This window comes from Danio aesculapii, chromosome 1 (genome assembly GCF_903798145.1).
Source record: "Danio aesculapii chromosome 1, fDanAes4.1, whole genome shotgun sequence".
Taxonomy (NCBI): Eukaryota; Metazoa; Chordata; class Actinopteri; order Cypriniformes; family Danionidae; genus Danio; species Danio aesculapii.
In genome coordinates this window covers 2,672,594-2,699,642 of record NC_079435.1, presented here as the reverse complement: position 1 = coordinate 2,699,642, position 27,049 = coordinate 2,672,594, and the positions used below count along the sequence as shown (strand labels likewise).

Here is a 27,049-nt window from a genome sequence, read left to right as displayed (position 1 = left end):
CACACACACACTGTTTGCATTCCTGCTGCCGCGTGTCGCTGCATTTCTCCATCGTTCCTCAGTGACGTCGTTCTCAAAACAGAGCTCTTTCCTGCAGAGCTGTGGTGAGTGTTCTCAATCAGGTCCTCTTGCTGATTGACAGGAGTGTCTGAAAACACTGTTGTGTGCGTGTGTGCTCAGTGATCTCTTGTTTATTCTCTATATTCCAGTGTTGTTTCTACATTTTTTTGAGCTTTAATTGTTTTAATAATGTGTTTTAGCAGTGTTGGGGTTTTTGCTTTGTTTATTTCTTGTGAATATTTCTATTAAGCTTTGATGTTTTTAAGTTATTCACATGCTTCAGTTTAATACAGGGCTCCTGCGGGCTCTTAAAATGTCTTAAATCCTAAAATCTAAATTTTAGCCTTAAGAAGTCTTAAATTTACTGAAAATCTTACATCTTTTTTAAACAAGTCTTCGTTTTCCTGTGTTGATGTATTGCTACCCAATCTGACCAAACGCTCACCAACACTGCGTCTCAATAAAGCTCAAAAACGTCATCATTTTTATTTAAAAAGGTTATGTTTATTTATTATAATGCTTCATTATTTTTCTTGCGAGACCACTTGTTTAGAAGAGCTCCGTGTATTTACTGCTGAGGACACCGACCGGGACAGACAGGTGCATTTATTTTTAAATAGTTTATTCAGTTTATTATTAATTAGTTATTTGTTAATTTTATTTTAATTTAGTAATTTCTTTACTTTAAAAAGAAAGTATATGCTGGGGATAAAAGCAGAGCTGTTTTTACACAATGTTTAAAATATCTGGTAACACTTTATAATAACTACACACTATAAATCATTTATTAAGTATCAGCAAATAGTGATTTGATTATCTGTTAAGCATTAACTCTACATTAATAAACGTTAGTAAGCAGTTTATATCTGCAGCTACTGATGCTGTATTCTTGACTTACAAACATATTTATAATGTGATTAATAATTGTACTTTCATACTTAGTTAATGATTTATTTTTCATTACTAAATTAAGTATCGCATTATTAACAACCCAGTTATTTAAGAGTAGTTGGTTGTTTTTAGGATCATCCAGAATGAGTTAGTAAATGATTAATAAACTATTGAAATTAACATTTCTAATTCTTATTATTCAGGCATTTACTAATAGTTAATTTATATGTTAATAAATGCTTTATTAACTCAACTTCATGCAGTTTTGTGACCTAATCAGAATCAGAATCAGTTTTATTGCCAGATGTGCTTCACACACACAAGAAATTTGTTTCGGCTACAGAAGCTTCCAGTGTACATAAAGCGACAAGTGACAACACAAAATAAATATGAAAAAAAAAGATGATGAACATTAAACAGATGCGGTTAGTCAAGAAACCTGGATGTTGAGTTGTATGTACAGATTGTTATAAATATACAGGTTATAAGGTGCTGTGTACAAATGCGAATAGAGAAGGTATTGCATTGTATATTGATATAAGGTGCTGTGTACAAGTGCGAATGTAGAGAGTATTGCATTGTATATTGATATAAGGTGCTGTGTACAAGTGCGTATGAGAAAGTATTGCACATATTTATTGCACAGTAGGGGAATATTTAACTGTTCATAAGGTAGACAGCCTGAGGAAAGAAACTTTTCCTGTGTCTGGCTGTTTTTGTGCTTGGTGCTCTGAAGCGCCGACCAGACGGTAACAGTTCGAACAGGTAGTGTGCTGGGTGTGAGGCGTCCAGAGTGATTTTGCGAGCCCTTTTACTCTCTCTGGAAGAGTACAGTTGTGAGTTAGTAAGGTGAGAACTATTTCAATGCCTCCCATTCACTTTAAATGGGTGATGTCAGGCATTGCCGAACTGCATTGTGGATCCGTCAGCGCCGCTTTAGAGGTGTTTCTCCCTGCAGAAGTTGGCACTTCCCAACTTTTCAAGCGCCGTCGGAAACGTCAGCCAATCAGATCGCTTTATGCAAATACACCAGCTCAGACAGTAGCCGATTGCTGACTAATGCTATGACGATCGCGTCAGCCTCAACTTCAGACACGCCCTCTGTCACGTGTTTACGCTGAAGCCCCGTGTGAACGGGGCCTGACAGACATGTGGGAACGGTGGGTGGGGAGGACTATCCTTAAAGCACAGTTCACAAAAACTGCTACCTGATGCTAAGAGCTATAAAATACAAACTTCTGTAAGCTATACTTCTGTAAGCTATAATCAATAATCTGATGGGTGTTTTGAGCTGAAACTTTACAGACACATTCTGGAGACACAAAAGACTTAAATTAAATCTGGAAAAAGGGGTAAACTAGGTGCCTTTTAAATTTTTTCATGAATAATTTATTATTGTATTATTAAATGTGTTAAAATACATATATTTTTTGATAGGGCTAATAAAAATGTTTTTTATCTGGGCCATTTGAAAAATTCGTAGCCTTTAGCCCTTTATGAGTCTATAATGTCATTGATAATGGTCTTAAAAACCTCTTAAGTTTAACTTTAAATTTAAAGTCTGTAATAAAGTTTCTTGTTTTAGTTTTTGGGTTTGGATTAGTGAAGGTTTTAACTTTAATTTCTCATCTATAAATGACTTTACGCCTTGTATTTTAGTTAATGAAAGAACATTGTTTCAGTCTTCTTCTGTTTTATTTCATGTAGTTACACAACAGCTCCTGATATTACATATTTAATATTAAATATTTGTCTATTTATATATATGTAATATGTTTTCTGCTGGGTTAGTTGTGCACTGAAAAAAATTATTCAAAGATAATTCAATGGATTTACTCCATTTTTTTGCGTTAAGTTGTTGTAAACTATTTATTTTGGCTGAATTAATTCTTTATTTAAAATAATGAATAAATTAAAACAAAGTTAGTTGAATATTACATTTAATTTGTTTAAATTCAGCACAAATAAATAGTTTGCAACAGTTTTGCATGCAACACTTTTCTAAGTGTGTGTGTGTGTATCTGTGTGTGTCTGATGGCAGAAAACCTCAATCATTGATGTCTGGCAGGTCTGTTCAGTTTATCTCTATCAGTGTATGTGTGTGTGTGTGTGTGTGAGAGAGAGAGACTGGAATGTGTGTGTGGTATTAAGACTTTATCTGAGGTCAGCTGTGGTGTGCGTGTCTCAGGTGATGGAGCATGTTTTCTCTCTGTGTGTGTGTGTGTGTGTGTGTGTGTGTGTGTGCGTGTGTGGTGTGTGCGTGTGTGTGTGTGTGTGCGTGTGTGTGTGTGTGTGTGTGAGGGAGGCGAGGGGTCAAAGTTTGTGACCTGTACATGTTTAGGATGGCGTGTAGGTTTAAGGTCAGAACTCAACACCAGTCATTACACACATGACCTGTCACACACACACACACACACTGAGAAAGCATGCTCCATCACCTGAGACACACACACGACTGCTGACCTCAGATAAAGTCTTAATACCACACACACCTCAAATCCCACTCAATGTTTCTGTTCAGATTATATTGCTCTGCTTTCTAAATCCTGCTTTAACAAAATGCTCTTTTAATTAATAGAAATATTGTTTTTTAGCTTATTTTTGTAGTTTTTCCTTTTTTTTTTATAGCTTTGTTTGTTTTTCTTGTTTAACAATAACTAATTAAGTTGATAATATGAAATTAAATTCATTTAAACTGTTGTTAATTTTAGTAGTAATATTAATATTAAATTTAATAATATTAAATTATTAGTAGTAATGTTAAATATTTATTAAATATATATTTGATAATTATATATCTATTAGAGTCTGAATCAATCATCTTAAGACTCGTGAGTTTGTGTTTGTCACTTTATATAAAATAAACATATTTTTTACATGAGAATATTATTAACTCTCCTCTGAATTTGAAGTTATTATGTGATTTATAATTAATATTTTAATATATAATATAAATCCCAAGTAAAATTTAACAGAGCGAGGAGTTTTTTTCCACAGTTTTTTCTATTATATTTTATCTGGTGAAAATCTTATTTCTTTTAGTTGGAATTAAAAAGAAGTTTAATGAAATAAAAACTGCTGTGGTCAATAATATTAGCCCCCTTAAAACTATTTATATTTCAATTGTCTACAGAATAAACTACTAATCTCCATCGACTTGCCTAATTAACCCAGTTAAGCCTTTAAATGTCACTTTAATCTGAATGCTAGTACAAAACAACTATTAAAACAGTATATTCTGTCATCATAGCGAAGGCAAAAGTATTTAGTTATTAGATATTTGCTATTGAAAATGTAAAAATGAAATAAGTAAATAAAAATCTCTCCATTTAAACAGCACTATAATCTAAAATGTAATCTCACAGGAGCGCTAATAATGTTTATTGCTGTACATTCGGCGCATGCGCACTGTTCGCTCAGTGTCCCGCGAGGCGCGTGCAGCCGTAATAACAGCGCGCGACTCAGCAGCATCTGATACGAGTGTTTATAGAGCCCAGAATAACCGCAGCACCTCAACACACACGTTCAGTCATACACGCTCTCAGAAGGAGCTGTTCGCGTGCCTCATGCTATACAGGAGATCATATTCTGGTGCCTAATGTCTTCACTAATGCAAATACCGCGAGTTCAGCCAGATATATCACTTACACAACAATCCTTCATTGTAAGATACAGGAAAATAGCATAAATACTGGATATTGTGGTATTATTGAAAGCAGGTTTAAAAGGGGGAATTTAAATACCACTCAGGTGTAAAAATACCGTAACACCAATACAGTAATGTAAACAAATCAACCGATACTGTAGCTTTCTACAACTATAGGGTATATTATCCTACAATACACCACCGTTTACCTACTGAAAAAAAAACAGCTTAAACCAGCCTAGGCTGGTTGGCTGGTTTTAGCTGGTCGACCAGCCTGGTTTTAGAGGGGTTTTGGCCATTTCCAGGCTGGTTTCCAGCCATTTCCAGCCTGGTCTTAGCTGGTTAGGCTGGGTGATGACCAGCTAAACCAGCTTGACCAGCCTAGCTAGGCTGGAAGTCCAGCCAAAACCAGCTATGTCCATCTTAAACCAGGCTGGTCAAGCTGGTTTTAGCTGGATTAAGCTGGTCATTTTCCAGCCTGACCAGCTAAGACCAGGCTGGAAATGGCTGGAAACCAGCCTGGAAATGGCCAAAACACCTCTAAAACCAGCCAACCAGCCTAGGCTGGTTTTAGCTGAATTTTTCAGCAGGGTTTACTATAGTAAAACCCCAGGGGTGGACTGAGTGATTCCAGGTTTGGGGCTCTAGCATTAAAACTCAATACACTATTAATTTCTAGCTATTTTTTTCCTTTGTGGATTTATTTTTGTAAATAAACAGCATGTTAAATATATGTTTTAAGTGGAACCTTTATCTTATGGATTCACAAATGAAAAAAAATAGTTTACAAACTAACTCTATGTACGGTTAGCTATATGTACAGCCCAACACAATCTCACGGCAATTCGTAACTTTTTGATTTAGTGGCTAATTCGTACGATCTAATTCATACAATTTAGTACGATTTGCTCATCCCCCAATGACGGTTGGGTTTAGGGGTGGGGTTAGGTGCCACGCCTCCTTTTTAAAATCGTACAATTTCGTACGACTGAACTCGAACGGTATTTGCATGTGCAGTACGAAAGGAACGTTCCACTATTCATGGGGGCCCCCAGTTATGAAAATAAGTAATAATGTTAAAATCTTTACGATTATAGACAGATTTTACAACATATGACAGAATATTTATAAAATCGAATTAATTAAATTAATTTTGCCTATATTAATCATGTTAGTCAATATTCTTGGCGTTAGTCGGGGCCCCCTAATTCCCTAGGGCCCCAAGCGGCTGCTTACCTCGCTTATTGGTTAAGTCTGCCTCTGGTAAAACCTAAAGTACACTATGGGTGCGTCACACCTATACTTTTGTCTCGTTTACCCAGCTAGCGCGGTTCGTTTGGCATATGTGAATCTAGCAATCGCGCCAAATCTATCGGTTTGAGATCGCCTGAATGAGGTGGTCTCTGCTCGATTGAAACGAACTCTGGAGCGGATCGATTGTAGTGAGAAAGCAAAACGATCCGAGCCCGGCTATATCACAGTGTGTTATGGATATGTAATAGGCATTTATTTAATCAAAATAGGCATTGGGATGTCATTCCTACCGGCTATTTTTCCATTCTGGTATTACTATTGCTACTATGACTGCTATTAATTTTATAGTTATGGCTGTGTAAATAAACAACATGCCGTTTTTAAAGAATATTGAAAATGCTTTATTTACGCTTCATTTTAAGCTCCAGACACGGCGTTTTTATCCATTTGTATAGATCGGCTACGAAGAGTTTGTGTCATCAATAATTAAGAGTGCTGGTGGATATAAAAACACAACACAGAGAGGTCATTTGATAAAAAAATATAGATTATTGTGTTAGTGCTTAAATAAACATTAAAATAACGCAAAAACAACATTACGCACGTATATTAATACAGCTGTTCTGTGTCTGTTTAATCAGTTGACTGTTGAAATTCAAAATGTTTAACCCAACTGGTTAAGTTATTAAATAAATAACCCAATAAAGGTAAAAAAAAACCCTAACAAAGCACCAGATATTTAACCCAACTAGTTGAGTTATAAAGAAATTATGCACTCACACACACACACACACACACACACACACACATCTAGATTATTATAATTGAATCATTTGTAAATATACTGATTATTGTTGTTTTTTATTACTGTTTTATCCGAAAATGTTGATTGTTAAATGTACAAATTATTCTGATCTGTTATAATTTTTATTGTTATAAATTAATATGATATATTGAATAATAAAGTGATATATTAAATAATAATATAATATTATTTATATTTTTATTTTAATCATTATATTTATATATCTATTTTTTTTTCTTTTACTACTCCTACTACTGTTTACTGTGATTATATATATGTTCTTTTAGTTTTATGTAAACTTGATAACTGCTTTGGTAATACATTTGTTACATTTGTCATGCCAATAAAGCAACTTTTGAACTTAATTGAAATAAAGAAATTACCAAATAAAGATAAAAAAATAACCCAACAAGCACCAAATATTTTTAACTTAACCATTGGGTTAAATAAATAACTCAACGTTTTTTAGAGTGTATTATTGGAAGCAGGTGTTTGAAAATACAATGAAAACACCCTGAAAAACATCGTGGCATGTAAAATCTCATGTAATACCCTTGCTATAAACTTTTAACGTGACCACTAGAGTATTTTGAACGGGTAAAAGTCACTCAGACCCAATGGATTATGGGATTTGAAGTCAAATGAAAATAGCTTTAAACACAGTACTACTACTGTAGTATCGTTTAAATGACATTGATACAGTTTTAATTATGGATTCATGCAATAATAAGGCTGTTACATGATCCCAGGAGCTGCTATGGGCGTGGCTTGGACGCGTGTGTTGTTATAGTAGGCGTGGTTTAGCTGCGTGTCGTGTGTCTGTAGGCGTGGCTGTGACTGCGGTTGTATGAGGTGAAAGTTTGAGCCGGACTCTTGTGTGTGTGTGTGTGTGGATTCGGACTCTCACACGCGGTCATGAGCGCTTCATTCTGGACTGAAACCCTAATTTCTGCTCGTGATTCGGTCATGTAGGTCTTGAAGAGATCAGAACTGGGCTTTTCTACAGACTGAAGGAGCTTGATGGGGGTTTGGAGGATGCTTTTATCCCTTGTGTTGTCAGCCGTGGTTCTGTGTGGATGTGCACAGTATTCCAGTGACCAGTGCAGCTGGACGGGAAGGTGAGGATTGTTCATTTCCATTTGTGTAAAGATTTTGTTTATTTAAATGCATTTTTAAAAATAGCTTTCATTCTCTGCTGATATAATGCATAGGCTACACAAAGACAATAACTAAACTCCATTTGCATTGTGGTTTGCATAGAATGTTGCACAACTATTTTAATAGATTTTTTTAATCATTACATTTTCTTATCTAAGCTCATCTTGAACATTTTAGTCAGCCTTGTTTAGTTTTTTTATTAATATTGGCATGCAAATAAATTAGATTTAACGTTTGAGGACTGTGATACTTATTTAAACGTGTTATAATAATATTTAAAGACTCTTAAAGCAAGAAATGCTGTGAGAGTGTAAGGTCCGGACATGCCCTTACTTTGGACATGTGCTGACATTTAACCTGAAGACACTGAATCTCGAACCGATTCTTCTGAGGCGATTCTTTTCGATGTGTTCTGCCCGAAAGAAAACAGTTTTGGTGATTAAATTAGTATTTAACTGTACAATAATTGTGGCAATCATGAAGCGAATCATATATATCGCATCTGAAACATCCCGCTTAACCCAGAGTTATTTTACTATGAAACAATTTATACGATAAACGCTTCCAAATGATTCGCTCGAATGAACCGATTCACTTAAATGAATTTCAATCTGCTGCGTTTAGGCGATGGTAAAATATTGAATATTTCTTCTCCCACAGTGACGTTCTTCTCCATGTGTTTCTCTGTTTCTCTCTGTCATGTGTTAGTGATCTGGTTTTAGTAGCTGACTCGCACTTTTCCTTTCGACTCCTTCATTTAACTCAGTGAATCAAACCACGCGGAATCTGGCCTCCATTAACTACGCTCTCCGCCGCTTAATTGACTCCAGAAAATGATTTAATAACGTTAATTAAAAGCAAGCCGGCTGAAATGGAGGGGATTTGGAGGTCATCGGTGCGGGACTCGTTTTCTTTTTCTCCGGAGGACATTTGGCACCGATTTGAGTGGAAACCAAACCCAGTCTGTTTAATTATAATAGCGAGTCATGAGCTGCAGATGTTCAGTCATCATTTACTCGCTCTCATGTGCAACCAAACTCTCCATATTTGGTGGAAATACTGGCATATCATTAATCTGTAATTCTGAATTAATCTATTACTAATTGGAGCTTTAAATTTGAGTAAACGCAGTAAAATAAATGGGACATTCAGTGGTGTTTAAAAGCTATCCGGGCCCTGATGTACACCTCATGAAGATTGCAAATCTGAAATCCTTCACAGATAAACAAACTCTGAAGTAATAACATTAACTTAGAAAAATGCCAAATAAAATATTGAAAAGTTAACTTAACTCTAATAACTGACCTGACAAATTTACTTTGAAACCAACTAGTGCAATCAATAAGGTAACTGAAATACAAAAAAGCCCTCACTAGCTAATATTCATAATAAATGTAAACAAAAACTAAAACACAGGCAGTAATACACAAATAAAAAATGTCTGAAGTAACAACATTGACTAAAAAGTAATGCTAAATAAAATATTGAAAAGTTAAACTCGAAAAACTTCCTTTGAAACCAACTAATTATTTAATTAACTATTAATTAATACAAAAACCATACTAAAATGATAACATAAAATGTAAATAAAAATGACAAAGCATGTAAAAAAAACGTAAAAATTAAATTTGAATTACAAATATATAAATAATATGCATTTTTTAATAAGTTTATTATTATTTGGAGTTTTTAACTTGAGTAAATGCAGTAAATAAATGTGTTTTGTGGTGTTTTACAACCAATATGGGGAGTGTAAATCTGAATTTCCCCACAGAAACAGTGGTTAAAGTAAAAAAACAATGTCAAAGCATGTAAAAATACTAATTAAAATGACAAATATGTAAATAATGGGTTTTAAATAAGTCCATTATTATTTGTAGTTTCAACTTTGACTAAACACATTAAATAAAAGTGACTTTTAGTGGTGTTTTATGAGACTATGTACACCTGGTGTAGAAGATCTGCAATCCTCGGCAGCAGTCCCGCTGAAACACACACACACACTGTAATCATCCCTAAATAACCAAACCACAACCACTTGAAAGCGCATCAGCGGAGAAATGAAAATGTCACATCTGGATGACAGCTTGTGTCGTATCTTTCATCTGAACGTGAATGATCTTGAGTGTTTAATCGTGTGTGTGTCTGCTTCAGCTTGAGTTAATCTCACACACTTTTTTTTGACATCTGATCTGCTGAAGAGGTTGAGTTCAGACTGAAGGTCATGACGGATCAAAGCTCTGAACATCCTGATTCGTCAAGCTCTCTGTTTCCTGAAAAATCAGCTCTTGTGTTCCTCCGCGTTTAGTGAGAAGCAGGACGTGAACAAAACTGCGGAGAAACAACATCTGAAGTAATAATAGATACTGTTTTTGTTCATTAAAATAGTGCAAAATATAATACTGAAAACTTGCATTGCTCAGACATCCAGTTGAACTAATAATAATAATAATAAAAATAAAAATAGGCATTTATATTAAACCTAAATTAAAATTTAGACTAAAAATGTAAAAAAAAAAAGGATAATAATAATAATAAAACTGAAATCAAGCTAAAACAATTTAGAAAAAAGTTAAAATAAAAGTGAAAACTAACTAACTAATATAAATAATGCTAATTAATTAGAAATAATACAAATAAAAGCTCTTTGTAAACTAAGTATTAAATTTAGACTAAAAATACTTAAAAATAAAACTAAAATATGGCTAAAAATAAATAGAAATGTTAAAAAAGAAAACTAACTAATATAGATAATAGTAATTAATTATAAATAATACAATTAAAAGCTCTTAGTAGTAAACTTATAATAAATGTAGACTAAAAGGACAAAAAAAACCTGAAATATAGCTAAACTAAAATAGAAATGTACATCAGCAGTTAACTGAGATTTCAAAGTTTTAGCTGACCAACCAATGAGAACATTTGTAATGGACCCAATGCCCAAAATCAGACCCATAATTGGCCGGCTTAACACATTGCACACATCTGAGAATGAAGGTTCGGAAGTAGTGAACACTATATAGTAGGGCTGCTCGATTATGGGAAAAATCATAATCATGATTATTCAAAACGATTACAGTTGAAGTCAAAATGATTCGCCCTCCTGGGAATTTTTTTTTTAATATATAAATATTTCCCAAATTATGTTTAACAGAGGAATTTTTCACAGTATTTCCTCTAATATTTTTTCTTCTGAAAAAAAGTCTTATTTGTTTTATTTCAGCTAGAATAAAAGCAGTTTTTAATATTTTGACACCTGTTTTAAGGTCAATATTATTAGCCCCTTTAAGCGATATATATTTTTGATTGTCTGCAGAAGAAATTACTGTTATACAATGACTTGCCTAATTACCCTTATTAAGACTTTGAATGTCACTTTAAGCTGAACACTAGTATCTTGAAGAATATCTAGTCAAATATAATGTACTGTCATCATAGCAAAGATAAAATAAATCAGTTATTAGAGATGAGTTATTAAATCTGTTGTTTAAAAATGGGTTGAAAATAAATCTTTGCATTAAACAGAAATTAGGGGGCAAAAGGGTCTCTAATAATTCAGGAGGGTTAATAATTCTGCCTTTAACTGTATATATGCACAGTTAGTTTCCTCTCTGTAAATAAGGAAAGGGAAATAAATACAATAGAATAAAAATATGAAGCAAACTGAGCTTTAAGCATCTTCACTGTAGGAAGAAAAACTTCAGCTCCAGCAGTCCTTCAGTCAAGAGCAGTGAGGGATTTTCTCCATCTGTTGTTTGATTCATAATAAAAACAGGCGGCAGGATTAATATTGCGCTGTCACTTTAAGAGCAGTGCGGCTCTGATATGGTTTCTCTTTCACTTGTCTTTTGATTCTCAACATGTTTATTACACAAATGAGGGTTAATCTGAATAATCACTATACACCGCGCTCTGACACCAGTGTGCATGTGTTTGACCATTAAAGCGCTCACATTAAGATGGCATTAGATGTGTGTGCTCCGCTCGTCTCCGAGGCTAAGCGCACACACACAGAAGCAAGCGTTATCATTCGCGCTTTTAAACATGAATGATTGGAATGTTCATCAGTGAATGATGCTCACCCCGTGCTGCAAACGTTACATTACAGCACATGCTTTCAGTAATGTTCACCTGGAACTGAGCTTTGCAAAGCAACAAATGTGTACAACTGGAGAGGCGGCGGTATATGATGTAATAATCGTTTATCTCCATTAATGCTTTTTCATGATCATTAGAAGCCGAAATCGGATTTTCGATTAATTGCACAGCCCGACTATATAACGGGTTGTCAAACTCGGTGCTGGAGGGCCGGTGTCCTGCAGATTTTAGCTCCAACTTGCCTCAACCACACCTGTGTAACAGAGGCCAGCTAGTAAGTGCTGTGCAGGTAAACCTCACTCCTCTAATCTCTAAAGGTGCCCTAGCAACAGATGCTAGAGGCCATGATAGATAGAGGCCATGATAGATAGAGCATTGATAGAGCACCTGACTCCCATGCGGAAGGTCGCCGGTTCGATACCAGCTCGGAGCGGGTTGGGTGGCGTAGGACCAGCAGGGTTACACCTGAAAGGATGTTTCTAGAAAGCCTGGCTAGCCCAGGTGTGTTTGATTGGGGTTGGAACTAAACTTTGCAGCACACCGGTCCTCCAGGACTGAGTTTGAGGACCCGTGCTTTATTAGGACTGTATTTCTGAACACACTTCATGCATAAAGCACTCATCATTGAGCTGCTTATCTGAGAGTAGTGTCCACTCCTGACTGTGTTGTATATAACGGGTTTTCAAACTCGGTTCTGGAGGGCCGGTGTCCTGCAGACTTTAGCTCCAACTTGCCTCAACCCCACCTGTGTAACAGAGGCCAGCTAGTAAGTGCTGTGCAGGTAAACCTCACTCCTCTGATCTCTGAAGGTGCTCTAGCGACAGATGCTAGAGGCCATGGTTTTTAGCCTCCTTGATAGAGCACCTGACTCCCATGCGGAAGGTCGCCGGTTCGATACCAGGTCGAAGCGGGTTGGGTGGCGTAGGACCGGCGGGGATACACCTGCAAGGATGTTTCTAGAAAGCCTGGCTAGCCCAGGTGTGTTTGATTGGAGTTGGAACTAAACTTTGCAGCACACCGGTCCTCCAGGACTGAGTTTGAGAACCCGTGCTTTATAAGGACTGTATTTCTGAACACACTTCATGCATAAAGCACTCATTGAGCTGGTTATCTGAGAGTAGCGTCCACTCCTGACTGTGTTGTGTGTGTGAGAACTGATTTTTACATGGGCAGTTTTGTATATTGACAGGGTTATGGGATAGTTGTACTCTATAATGGTGGTTTATGAGGACATGTCTGATGTCCTTGTAATTCAAAAGCATACTTTACAGGGTCTTTTGACAGTCAAATCGTGCCACAGATTTTTTTTACAGCATAAAATGCATCCATAACCACCACTACTAACATGTGTGTGTTGTGCAGTGGTCTGACGCATGAGTCTCACGCGCGGGACGTGGAGCAGGTGTACCTGCGCTGTGCTGAAGGCTCTCTGCAGTGGCTGTATCCCACCGGAGCCGTGATGGTGAACCTGCGGCCCAACCTGCCATCCTCTGCTGATCTGCGCGTGTGTGTGAAGCCGAGGCGGGACTCTCGCGGGGCCACTGTGCTGCTGGAGCGGGCCGGAGCGCTGCGGGTGCTGCTGAGCGAGGAGGAGCAGGCGGCGGGACGCGTGCGCTGCTTCAGTCTGCAGGAGGGGGCGCTGTTTCTGGAGGCGTCCGTACAGCGGGACATCAGCAGGAGGATCACTGCCTTCCAGTACCAGCTCAGCTACGCACACACAGCTGATCAACACACAGGTACAACAGAGCTACACACACACACACACTGATGAACACACAGGAACACTGATTAATGGTGCTGTATATACAGTTGAAGGCAGACTTATTAGCCTATTGTTTAACAGAGAGCAGATTTCTTCAACACATTTCTACACATAATTCTTTTAATAACTCATCTCTAATAACTGATTTATTTTCTCTTTGCCATGATGACAGTAAATAATATTAGACTAGATATTTTTTATCTATTGAATCAATCTATCGCCCGTCATATATTGTAATATCTTCATAACATTTAATTAATTATTTAAAAATAAAAATAAGACATTAAATAACTTTGTTTTCATTATTAATTTTGAGCTTAAAGAGCCCCTAATATAGTGTGTAACACAGCTCTAAGTGAAGTGAAATATCCAGCTGAGGCTAAATCTGAAAGTGCATAGTGTTTAAAGCTATTGATTCATTTATAAAAGAGTCGACTCAAATGAATCGTCTTGATAACGAGTCTTTAGCCGTTTCCGCGATATGAAACTTAAGCCCCGCCCATTTGTTGTGCGCACAGACCCGGGAAAATTGAAACCTGCGGCCCCGCCCACATACACAGTATCACAGAAAAAGAGGACGACAAGCCCTGTAGCAGACGCCGGTTGAGTTAATTCATGAAGACGCTGTGGGGTATTTTGCTGGATATTATTGGAGGTGTGAGGGAAAAGTTAGGGTTATTATCTCTACCCAAAAATGAAACTGAAGAGTCAGTGGTTGGGGTTTATTTTTGCAAAAACACCTCAGCATTATAACCCAGCCTTGTGCTGTGCTTCTGGAATCTACACACTTTCATTCGTCGGCCGTTTGTTAAAGAAAGGATCAGAAAAGACTATTGATGTTAGGGACTGTGTCAGTACATGGATCAGTGGATCATGGAGCAGTTCCTTCCTCCATTTTACAAGTGTAAGTAAGAGTGATTAAAATGGCTGCCTCCTTGTTTTCTCCAGCTTGCAAATTCTGTATTTAATTGTGTTTTGTTACTTGTAACCGCTTGTACTGTATCAGGAACTCTTTATATTCTCATATCGCGTCTAAAGCCATGTTGAAAACAAGACGCCTGCTGCTTTGTTTACGGATTTAAATGTGTTTGTGAGCTCGCGTTCCTCTGCTGTTTGTCGTTACTATGGCCATGCACCGTCAGCGATTCTTACACACATGCGGCGGTCAAGGTTCAGAATAGTTCAGCTTTTGCTGCTGTGTGGATTAATACTGAATGTGTGTCATGGTTAAGAGTATAGTAATATGCTGGTGTTTAACTGCACACACATACCTGCCAACATCTGCCCCTGAAAATCCAGGAGACCAGGGGTGGAGGGGTGTCTGAGTAACATTCAGGACCGGAGCGAGCTGAACTGGCTCTCTAGGCAAATGGCAATCACGCTCTCAACCCAAAAGGGAAAAAGAAAGTGACTGGTTTGCGGACAAAAGTGAGGACCGGCAGGGAGGGGTTGGTTGTTGCGGATGAAAGTGAAGACCGAGGGGGTTCGCGGATGCCGCCCTTACTATTCTGCCGCCCAAGGCAGCCGCCTAGGTCGCCTCTATGGATGCGCTGGCCCTGATAGCACTGTTGAGAACCAGGCGGCCGCTGCGATTGGATCCTACACCAATGTTGGTAACCTGGGGGTTTCACAGACCATACCAAAATGCTGAGGTCCGGGGGGGGGTTGAAATTACGGGAGTTTTCCGGGATAAATAACAAAACGGGAGAGTGGCGGGAGATGTGTCTGAAATACAGGAGACTCCTGGGAAAAACAGGAGTGTTGGCAGGTATGCTCACACATACACTCTGCACTCTGACTACTTCAATATTGCTGATAAGCCAAGCTGGGCATTTCACTCTGTCTCACGCTAAACTCTGTCGACCAATCGCAGCAGGCTGTCATCGGTCCAATCAGCGCAGATTAGCTTCGTGCTAAGGAGGGGTTTGGGAACAAATAAATCGCTGAACGAATCATATGGGGGTCGCTGAGATAAAAATAAACGCAGATTAAAAGACCATGAAAGTGTTTTTTGACATTGCATGCATATTAGCCTGTTGTTGGAGACCCCAAAACCAAAATATGACCCTATTTAATGCATAATAGGGGCTCTTTAAAAAGCGTTGGCTAGAATTCTACATTTAGGCTTACATTAGCGAGAGAATTAACAGATGAAGCGAGACTGCAGTCAGATCATGAAGCAGATCAGTGGTGATCGTTTGGGGTCACTGCCAAAACTATAGGCCTAATGCAAAATATTATAAGATTATAACATGGAAAAAAATCTGATGGTAATTTTGCTTTCACTTTTGCATTTGACATGCAACACACATTTACCAGTAGGATTGACCACGCAGACTATCAATCTCTGTTCACATATCCATATATATGCCTATAAGATAACCATAATACACTTTGATATAGGCTGGTTTGTTGGATCGTATTGCTTTCTCAATACAATCGATCCGCTCCAGAATTTATTTCAACTGTGCAGAGACACCTCATACAGGCAATCTCAGAGCGCTTGTTTTGGCACAGATCAGAGAGCAATTGCTGGATTCACTCATGCCAAACAAATAGAGGTGTGAACTAGGGGTGGGCGGTACACCGGTGTCATAGTCATCACTGGTGTGACATTGCGCCACGACATGGATTTTCTAATACCGTCAATACCGTAATAAATCAATTATGCGCCTTGAACGGCTGCATTTACATCAATAATAGCTCATTCTAAATAATAAGGCATTCAATTTTCTTCAAACGTTCAGTTGTGGTCTGAATACATGTCCTTATACTACAGGGCTCGAAATTGCAACCATTTTAAATCGCATGAGCGCCCGAAATTTAATCTATGCGCCCTCATAATATATTTGGGAGCATTTGTGTGTCTGAATATAATGGTTGTAGTGCAATCTGATTTGATTTTCTCTAAAAACTTGCTGAATCGCTCTACCCTGCTGCTGTATTGGTTCATATTAGCTGTCAGTCACTCAACGCTTCCCGCTGTCAGATAACAGGGAGCTTTTGTTACTGCAGGAAATGCAAACGGCTGAAGAGTGAAAAGTGCACAGGTTTGCAAACCTCACCTAAAGTTATAATAATAATAATGGCGCAGATGACAGCGATCATGACATGAGGTAAATGTTGATCCGCCAGCTGAGATCAATCAAGTGTTTTCGGAGAAGGTGCCCGAATCTTGATGCGTTGCAAATATAAAATCTAACACATCATCGCCAAAGAAACTCACCTTTTCTAAGTTTACACTGAAACTACGGCTCATAACAAAGAGCGGTATTGCGCTGGTGGTCATCGCGAGAATCCTGCTCTGTCTGCTCATAAATTGGTGCGGCTGACTCGCCTGCTTTATTCCAGAAACACAGAGAAATGAAGATCAGCTCATAACGAGACTGAGCATTTACAATGACCCAAACCAAAACTTTTAAAGAGTGATAGAAGTGAGACTTTCTTTTGTCCGTTCTTCCTTGAGATGTATATTATTTTGCTATTGAAAGTAATACCATGATATTATACCGTCACCGTTCAAAAGATGAAAAATACAGTGATAATAATTTTAGGTCATATCGCCCACCCCTAGTGTGAACCTATACTGGTCTACACCATTAATTCGGTTCAATTCAATATCTCGGTGCATCACGGTGCATTGACGATGCTTTCCATACACAGTGTTTTAGGGGGTGGCTATAACAAGCTGTCTGTATAAACACACACATGGACACACAGCACCACACTGTCTCTCATTCACACACATACACAAACATAGACAGCACCAAGCAAACTCACACACACACGCGCGCACACGCCACGCGCGCTTGCTCGCTCGATATTGTGAGACCGCCCACTTCTAAATTTACACCAGAGTTACCGACCGCGTCCGCGCTTTTATTCAGAAATTTATTCCCGCACCACATGAAATCTGGTCGGGTCCCACGACAATGCACAGGTACAGCCGCGGGAATGCAAATAGCCGAGAGGAAAAGAGAGGAGAGGAAGAGTCACGCCAGCAGCCAAGAGGAAGAGTCAGGCCAGCAGGTGAAATGAGCCACAGTGAGAGAGAAATGGAGTACATTCATTCCCTCAATCGCAGAGAAATAGGAGCTTCTGCTGTAAGTGCCAGTGAAAGACTGTACAGAAAACACACACACGGTGAAATTAAGTAGTTGGCACCTATAGTGTTGTAAATACCCGCGCTCGCCTCCCTCGCGACAGAGCACATATGAGATAAATGACGTCAGTACACAATAACCGGTTATGATTATTACTGAACCGATACCGAATTGTCCGCGTCTGCATCACGGTGCATCGAAGAAACAATTAATTTTGACACCCCTACAAACAAACCAAGCTAATGGGTCAAACGCATCAGGGTCCGAAACAAACAAACGTCTAGGTGTGAAAGCACCCTTAAAGGCTTAACTAGGGTAATTAGGGTAAAGTTAGGGTAAATAGGCAAGTTATTGTGTAACAGTGATTTGTTCTGTAGATAATCCAAAACTAATATTGCTTAAGGGGGCTAATAATATTGACCTTAAAATTGGTTTAAAACAATTAAACTGCTTTTATTCTAGCCGAAATAAAACAAGTAAGACTTTCTCCAGAAGAAAAAATATTATCAGAAATACTGTGAAAAATTCCTTGCTCGTCACATGACTAAAATGCGGCATCGTGTTCAAATTTATCCAGCGTTTTCTAAACACGCCGTATTTGTGTGAACAGAAGGTCAAAGCGGAGAGAAAAATCAGCGTTTTGAAACTAGAAGTACCCGTGTGTACATGTCCTGAGAGAGAGGGAATGTGTGTGAAGTCTCAGCGCTGTCATTAACATGAAACACTAGTTGAGAGCTCCAGTAAACTGTGTGACCTTATAAACCCTGCATGTTCAGCCTGACACAAGAAAACAAACCAGCTAATCAGGAGGCCTCGCTGGGGTCACACGGCCTGCACAGCTGTCAATCACAGCAGCTCGTGCCTCTGATTGGTCCACCTGTGGATAAGGACGAATCTGATTTGCTGGTTTCAAATAAAGGACGCTGTTGTGTTGGCCGCAGGTGGGGGAGTAATCGTTTCCAGATGTGTGTGTGTGTGTGTGTGTTTGATGGTGTAATTCATTCACACCGTCTACATGTTGAGCAATGATGATTGGCTGTCTGTCTGTCTGGCCCCGCCTCCGTCTGCTCGTCTGTCTCCATCCGATCCGCAGGCTGAAAATTTATGATGATGGAGGTGTGGAGAGGTCTTCACCTGCTGCTTTCACTCTCTCTCTCACACACACACACACACACACACACACACACACACACACACACACACTTTTTTTGTTTCTGTGATTTGTGGGGACATTGCATAGGTTTTATACTGTACACACTGTATTTTCTATTAGCCTAACCCCACCCTACCCCTAAACTTAACCCTCATAGGAAACTGTGCAGTTTTACTTTCTAAATAAACTCAGTCTGTGTGATTTATAAGCTTTCGGACAAATGAAGACACTAGCAATGTCCTCATAATTCACCACCTTCTTGTAATATCGTGTCATACCTGTGTCATTATACAGATTTGTGTCCTGATATGTCACAAAAACACACTCAGACATAACATACAACACAAAAGCGCAGGCAGATAATGATGATAATACTGACTGAAAGAGGTCAAAGGTCAGAGGTGTTCAGGCACAGCTGGATCTGACACTCTGCCACAGCACAGGATAAATGTGTGTGTGTAACATCTCTTAGTGTGTGTGCGTGTGTGGTATGTCTAATGTCTCCTGTGTGTGTGTTTCAGACTCCTGCAGGCCGTGTGCTGATGAAGAGCTGCTGTTGTCCGTCTGCACCAGTGACTTCGGTAAAAACATATTCATCATCTCATACTGCTGTGAACACATCATTTACCTTGTTTTCTCTTAAATAAATCACACAGGGTCAAAATATAGGGTCCGCTATATGCCGCGGCCAAAACACAAACTGGTCTGTTAAATACAATCGTAATATAAATAAAATAAAAGTGAAATATTCAGTTTCGAATATGGAATCTTTGTTAACTGTATGATCAAAATTAAAAGAGCAGCCTATTCGAAATATTCGAAACTGAATATTTCACTTTTATTTTATTTATATTACGATTGTATTTAGTTTGTGTTTTGGCCGCGGCATATAGCGGACCCTGAGGCACATGGCTTCACCTCAAAGTTTATTAGTTATTCTTGTTTATTTTGTAAATAACTGACCGACAAAAACTAAGATACAAATTGTACAAAACAAAATTCGTTCAAAGAATATTTTTCTGCCGACGAAAATATCTGAATTGTATATTTTTGTGCGTCCCCCTCCGCTACACATCTGTGTGTTTGTTTCGCTCCACGGGAGAAAAGGATTTAATTAATGCTCCACTGTAATTGCTATACAACCCCCTGTGATATATTAGCTACATTTTTTATAAATGTCTTTACACAAAATTATTATATGCTATAGCCTATAGCCTACTTTAAATAAGTCAAAATATATGCGATTGTTGACTCATCACCGGTTGCAGCATGCGCGTCTGTTAATAGCTTCTGTAAAAAAATACCTACATTTGACCAGCATTTTAGCAAAGTCTATATTAATATACTGATATTCCTGTGCCAGTTTGACACTGTAAATTAAACTGAGGAGAGTTTAACTACTTCACAACACTCCGTCACCTGAACTCAGTGGGAGGGAGAAGGAGAAAAGTGCAGCGCTGAGGTAAAATCATATTCTCAAGTCATAATCTTTAAAATAATGACTTGTATTATACATGTTGATAAAGGGACTGGGATATATAGAAATTACAGCGGTGCGTTAAAAATGCTTATTTTTATATATCTGCGCGGTTAACCGACATACCGCATGATTTCTTCCATTACCGTCACAGCCCTAATTCAGACACACAAATGCTCCCAAATATATTATGAGGGCGCATAGATTAAATTTCGGGCGCACATGCGATTTAAAATGGTTGCAATTTCGAGCCCTGTAGTATAAGGACATGTATTCAGACCACAACTGAATGTTTGAAGAAAATTGAATGCCTTATTATTTAGAATTAGCTATTATTGATGTAAATGCAGCCGTTCAAGGCGCATAATTGATTTATTACGGTATTGACGGTATTAGAAAATCCATGTCGTGGCGCAATGTCACACCGGTGATGACTATGACACCGGTGTACCGCCCACCCCTACATAAACGTATTATTTTTGAGACTGATCTGGCTCCATATTAACCTTACTCAGTACTTTTACAGCCATGCTAACACCACTTAGATCATTGTCAAACGACGCATCCAATATAGTTAATTTTAGTTTATTTTAGATCACATATGTCAAAGTCAAGGCCCGCGGGCCACATCCGGCCCGCGAATGAATTATCTATGGCCCCCTGGATGATATTTAATTACTATTGAAACTTGCCCGCAGGCCGCAGCCGCCTGCTGGTGTTTTGCACGCACCAACACTACATTCCCCACAATGCAACGGTAGCCCGCGCACTCGCTACAGCGCAGCAAGCGGGCCTCAGCAAAAAGATAAACTTAAAGAAATTACAGAATAGCCCAGAAACCCATTTCTTAGAATAACAACACTGTCAAATAAAGAGCTAATAAATTGTTTAATAAAGCATACGTGGTAGGAAAGAGGGAGAAACTGATATTTCGTTATAATCTTTCTATTCTGGGCGAAATAGGTGTTCTATGGAGCGCTCTGTGTGGCTGCTGACATTACCGTATTCATAATAATACGCGCGCACCGAAATATAAATCGCGGCTGGCTTGTGTTTTTCCGAACCGCGGCTGAATTGACCGCAGTGACACAATGCCCCAGCTGCGCATCCAAGCTGCTCAGACGTTCTTTATGTTTGGCAGCACATACCTGTGTGAACAACTGATCTCTTTATGAACCTAAACAAAACGTCACACAGGAGCCGTCTTTGCGACGAGCACCTTCACTCAATCCTGAGGATTTCCTCAGCTCAGATCCTGACCCCGAACATTGATGAACTTGTACAAAAGATGAGACACCACCAAGTATCAGGCTCAGCCTCAGACAAGTGAGCATCACAGAGCAGTAATGCATTTTCAGTTTTTAATTCAGTAAAATAAAAATAAAAATTCTACAAGACGTGATTTTTCTTTGAATTAAGTATTGTTTTGTGTGTGCCTTAGATTTTTGTATTTTATTGTATTGTTTTATTTATTTATATGCATTTTTCAGTTGAATGGAAAATTGCAGATAAGAGCCATGAGAAAGAATACAACGGATTTGATTTATTATTTTATTTTTTCATTTTATTATTTGAAAGCAGTGATTGGTAGGATCATAGAGCAGCATAATAGTGCATTTTCCGTTTATAATGCATGCAATTTCATTTATGCATTTATCTTGATATTAAGGAACATATTTTGTTTTTGAAGGACATTTACTTTTTTGCTATTTGCCTGTTTAAAATGTTATCTCTTGAAATTACTGACGGAGGCAAGAAAATAGTGCTTTATTCATTTAAGCATTAAATAATAGGCACTGTGTTAGGTCTTGGTTCAATAGGTTATATGCAATAATTTTGATATGTTTTAATAAAAATTGAACCAGTCCGGCCCTCGGCTTGTAGCAAATTTGTTTTTTTGGCCCTCTGTGATATTTGACTTTGACATACCTGTTTTAGATAGTACGTTTTGTAGATAATCACTGTGAACTTTGAATAAATCCTCTGTTTTTCAGTGGCGCGTGGCAGAATCAGTCGCGTAGAGGATGATGATGATGCTGATGAAGATCGGGTGTCAGTGGTGCTGTCCATTAGCCGTGTGTATCGCCAGAAGAGCCGTGTATTCGTGTCGGCTGGCGGGGGACGCGGGCGTGACCGGTGGACAGGTCGAGTGCAGATTTTGCAGCGATGTGATCCACGGGCCGGACACGCAGAGTTCCTGTTCACCGGAGCGCTGCGGTTCGGAGACGCCTGGCTGGGATGTGCTCCGCTCTACACAGACTTTCTCAGAGTTTATCAAGCGGCTCGAGACGCAGGAACAAACCCCTGCACCATAAACACTGACTGAACACACACACACACCTGAAGATCTCCACAGAGCAGGCCTGTCCGGGCTCTTTCACCTCAGAATCAAGAGAGATGAGCAGAAGTTGTGTTTGGGGGAGGCTTGATTATAGAACTAAAGGCTATTAATATATACCTGTTCATCTTTCTGGACATTATATCCCCTCATAATAGATCATCCAGCTATTAAAATGACATTATAGGTGTGTGTGTGTGTGTGTGTGTGTGTGTGTGTGTGTGTGTGTGTGTGTGTGTGTGTGTGTGTGTGTGTGTGTGTGTGTGTGTGTGTGAGATTCAGTGTTTCCAGATAGACTGATCTCGCTCAGATTCTGACCAGTTCTGCGTTAGACACACACACAGTTTTGTTTGTTTGTTTCTGTCTGTTTGTGTGTCCTGGTTTCACATGTCTGAAATTGATACAGAGAGAGAGTGTGTGTGTCGAAACACTTGGAAATGTGTGTGTGTGAGAGAGAGAGAGAGTTTGTGTTCTTTGTGTGTGTATTTTGTTTGTTTGTGTGTGCATTTGTGAGTGTGTGTTATTTTGTTTGTGTGTGTGTGAATTTGTGCGTGCGTGTGTTTGTGTGTTTTATTTGTGTTTATGCATTTGTAAGTGTGTGTGTGAATTTGTGTGTGTGTTGTTTGTGTGTGCGAATTTGTGAGTGTGTGTGTGTGTTGTTTTGTTTGTGTGTGTGAATTTGTGAGTGTGTGTTTAATTTGTGTTTATGCATTTGTAAGTTTGTGTGTGTGTGTCTGTGTGTGTGTGTGTGTTGTTGTTTGTGTGCGAATTTGTGAGTGTGTGTTGTTTTGTTTGTGTGTGTGTGAATTTGTGCGTGCGTGTGTTTGTGTGTTTTATTTGTGTTTATGCATTTGTAAGTGTGTGTGTGTGTTTGTGTGTGTGAATTTGTGTGTGTGTTGTTTGTGTGTGCGAATTTGTGAGTGTGTGTGTGTGTTGTTTTGTTTGTGTGTGTGAATTTGTGAGTGTGTGTTTAATTTGTGTTTATGCATTTGTAAGTTTGTGTGTGTGTGTCTGTTTGTGTGTGTGTGTGTGTGTGTGTTGTTGTTTGTGTGCGAATTTGTGAGTGTGTGTTGTTTTGTTTGTGTGTGCGAATTTGTGAGTGTGTGTGTTGTTTTGTTTGTGTGTTGTGTGCGAATTTGTGAGTGTGTGTGTGTGTCTGTTTGTGTGTGTGTTGTTTGTGCGTGCGAATTTGTGAGTGTGTGTGTGTGTGTTGTTTTGTTTGTGTGTGTGAATTTGTGAGTATGTGTGTGTGCGTCTGTTTGTGTTGTTTTGTTTGTGTGTAAATTTGTGAGTGTGTGTGTGTCAGTCTGTGTTTGTTATTTTTGTGTGTGTAAATTTGTGAGTGAGTGTGTGTGTGTGTGTGTTTGTGTTGTGTGTGTGTGTGTGTGTGTCAGTCTGTGTTTGTTATTTTTGTGTGTGTAAATTTGTGAGTGAGTGTGTGTGTGTGTGTGTGTTTGTGTTGTGTGTGTGTGTGTGTGTGTGTCAGTCTGTGTTTGTTATTTTTGTGTGTGTGAATTTGTGAGTGTGCGTGTGTGTGTGTGTGTGTCAGTCTGTGTTTATTATTTTTGTGTGTGTGAATTTGTGAGTGAGTGTGTGTGTGTGTCAGTCTGTGTTTATTATTTTTGTGTGTGTGAATTTGTGAGTGAGTGCATGTGTGTGTGTGTGTGTGTCAGTCTGTGTTTATTATTTTTGTGTGTGTGAATTTGTGAGTGAGTGTGTGTGTGTGTGTGCGCGTCTGTCTGTGTATGTTATTTTTGTGTGTGAATTTTTGAGTGAGTGTGTGTGTGTCAGTCTGTGTTTATTATTTTTGTGTGTGAATTTGTGAGTGTGTGTGTGTGTGTGTCTGCGTGTGTGTCTGCCTGTTTGTGTGTGTGAATTTGTGTGTGTGGACATGGGAGTGTGTTTGCATTTGCGTGTGTCTGTTATTTTGTGTGTGTGTGTTTGTTTTAGTATGTGTTATTGTGCGTGTGCATACGAGTGTGTGTCTGTGTTGTTGTGTTTGTCTGTTGTTTGTTTGTGGGCATGTACTTTAAGTGCGAGCATGTGTTTGTGTGTCTGTTTTTTGTGTGTATGTGTGTCTTATTTTGTTTGTGTGTCCATCCTGTGTCTTATTTTGTGTGCATGTCAGTCAGTGTTTGTATGTGTGTTATTTTGTTTGTGTGTGTGTGTATCCTGAGCTCTTGCTGCGTGTGCTGCGAGACGATGGCCGCTGCTTTTGTTAAAAGCTTTGTTTATAGTTATCGAGCAGTCGATTGTTCTGACTGACCACTGGAGTGTGTGTGTGTGTGTGTGTGTGTGTGTGTGTGTGTGTGTGTGTGTGTGTGTGTGTGTGTGTGTGTGTGTGTGATTTTTGGACTCTGTGTGTGTGTGAGTTTGGAATAAAACACTCCTAATGGAAACATCATGCTTGACGAGGGTGTCACTTTCTGCATGTGTGTGTTTTGGAGGAAACCCATGGTGGAAGTTGTGAAATCTTGATCATGTGACTGTGTGAGTGTGTTGTAATGCAGCGTCAGTAACACCACCTGAGAGATTAACTGGCCTTCCTCTCTCTGTCAGTGGAATTAAGCCATCTGAAGCTTCGTTAACACTGGATGATTTTCACTCATTAGCTTTCATGGTGACATTATTCGACGTTCACATCCAAGCAGTTTTCATTCACCACAATTAATATCATTATAAAGATGATCGTGTTTATATAAACAGTAAATGAGGAGGACTTCTCTCAGGCTGAATCCCCGAGTCTGAAAGCAGACACAGTGGAGAGCAGTGCAGCAGGTCTATTTCCCTGTCAATTCCAATCATTAGCCCTGCCGGTAAACATGTCCCACATAGCAAAATATCTCTGGCCCAGCTCTGGCCCACACAATCAGCTTTTGCATGGCCCACATGTCGCAGTGAATCACGGTACATGACTGGACCAAGTCTGTGCTTCCAGACAAGAGCCAAACATGGACCAAATCTGGGCCAAGTTAATAACCCATAACTGAGCCTGAACTGGGCCAGATATGTTGGTGTGTCACGACTGCAATGAAATTGATAAACCCATGAACCATTGCACTGTAGGCGTGCTATGGGCGTGCCTTTCCTCGAAGCGACCTGATTGGTAGAATTTTTTATTTTTATTTGAAAATAATACAAATGTGTTTTTTATGGGTCAAGATAGACCAGACTCACATGGCCCATATATCAATTATTAACATCTGGGCCAAATACTACATTTTACATCTGGCCCAAGTATTGTGTGCCGCCCATGTTTGGCCCACATGCTGTATGCCACTGCCGGATGAATGCCTGCTGTGCCAGATTTATGCCAAATCTGGGCCAGAATTCTTTGCTACCTGGGGTGTGAACACAGCAGCGCGGATATAGGCGATGTGTCTGAATAGTAACCAACTCAACTGATAAAATACAAAGTACGCCATTCTCCAATTCTCATACAGCTCTCCTGACACACATGCTTGCTGCAAACCAACAGCTTTGCTGAGGCCTGAGAGCATCACAGGGGAAAAAGATGCAACAAACCCTGTGGATCATGGAAACAAACACATGCGACCCGCGTCTCACCCAGTCATTGGGTCTCCCAGCTTGGCAGGTCTGCTTTGCCTTTGGAAAGAAAGCACGTGCTCTCATGAATAATTAAGCAGGCTCTTCTCATAGGATAAGAAAACTCCGCTATGAATAATAATGAGAAACCGACGCGTCATCACTTCACTTGTTGCACTTCACTTGCAGTTTTGCGCTACGTCACTGATTTTGATCCGCCCCAAAAATTATTTTAAACCCAGAAGAGGAAATTAGATGACAAAAGCTCAACATTATCCCGGTTTCTCCACAATTAAAGCAGACAGCCGCTAACCGCTGTCTTAACTGATGCTCAACACACACATCTCCAGGGCTTCTTCTAAAATACTTTCTACATTTCAAAAACTAAACTTTAGGCTTTACAAAGTCTTAAATCTACTGAAATATCTTAATTAATATATAAAATATATGTATATATATATGAACATTATAATCATTTTAAACAGGTCTTAATTTTCCTATGTCCATGTAAAGCTATACCCAACTGGGCCAACACCCATCCAATCACTAACAACATATTTCAATAAAATTAAAGAAAACGTTTATTTATTAACTCTATTTACTTATTAATATGGTGTAATTACCTTCCTTACAGTAATATTTGTTTTTTAGGGTTTTATCTTGGAGATTAAAAATCGATGAATAGTCTTTGGTGGTTAGCCTTGTGCGAGTCTGAAATTTCATTCATTATGATCTTAAAAAGGTCTTTAAAAGTCTTA

General features: G+C 38.8%; 1 protein-coding gene across 2 annotated transcripts; it reads left to right on the top strand.

The window, feature by feature from the left end:
* Nucleotides 1-14: 14 nt before the first annotated feature.
* Nucleotides 15-25,144, top strand: metrnlb (meteorin like, glial cell differentiation regulator b). 2 transcript variants are annotated; one of them, XM_056455320.1, is made up of 6 exons: nt 15-104; nt 614-660; nt 7,629-7,774; nt 13,275-13,648; nt 19,452-19,511; nt 22,402-25,144. In XM_056455320.1, exons 3-6 carry the CDS (start codon nt 7,677-7,679, stop codon nt 22,731-22,733), a joined length of 864 nt encoding a protein of 287 aa, XP_056311295.1. In that variant the 5' UTR covers nt 15-104; nt 614-660; nt 7,629-7,676; the 3' UTR covers nt 22,734-25,144. The 2 variants fall into 2 exon arrangements, with proteins under 2 accessions (XP_056311295.1, XP_056311285.1); XM_056455310.1 differs by lacking the exons at nt 15-104; nt 614-660 and having other exon boundaries at nt 7,512-7,774.
* The last annotated feature ends 1,905 nt before the right edge of the window (nt 25,145-27,049 follow it).

What these genes read in the sequence shown, in the direction of transcription:
- metrnlb (XM_056455320.1), top strand. Translation starts at nt 7,677, where the DNA reads ATGGGGGTTTGGAGGATGCTTTTATCCCTTGTGTTGTCAGCCGTGGTT. An exon ending in CAGTGCAGCTGGACGGGAAG is followed by an intron (nt 7,775 to 13,274) that starts GTGAGGATTGTT and finishes TGTGTTGTGCAG; the next exon opens with TGGTCTGACGCATGAGTCTC. An exon ending in CGTCTGCACCAGTGACTTCG is followed by an intron (nt 19,512 to 22,401) that starts GTAAAAACATAT and finishes TCTGTTTTTCAG; the next exon opens with TGGCGCGTGGCAGAATCAGT.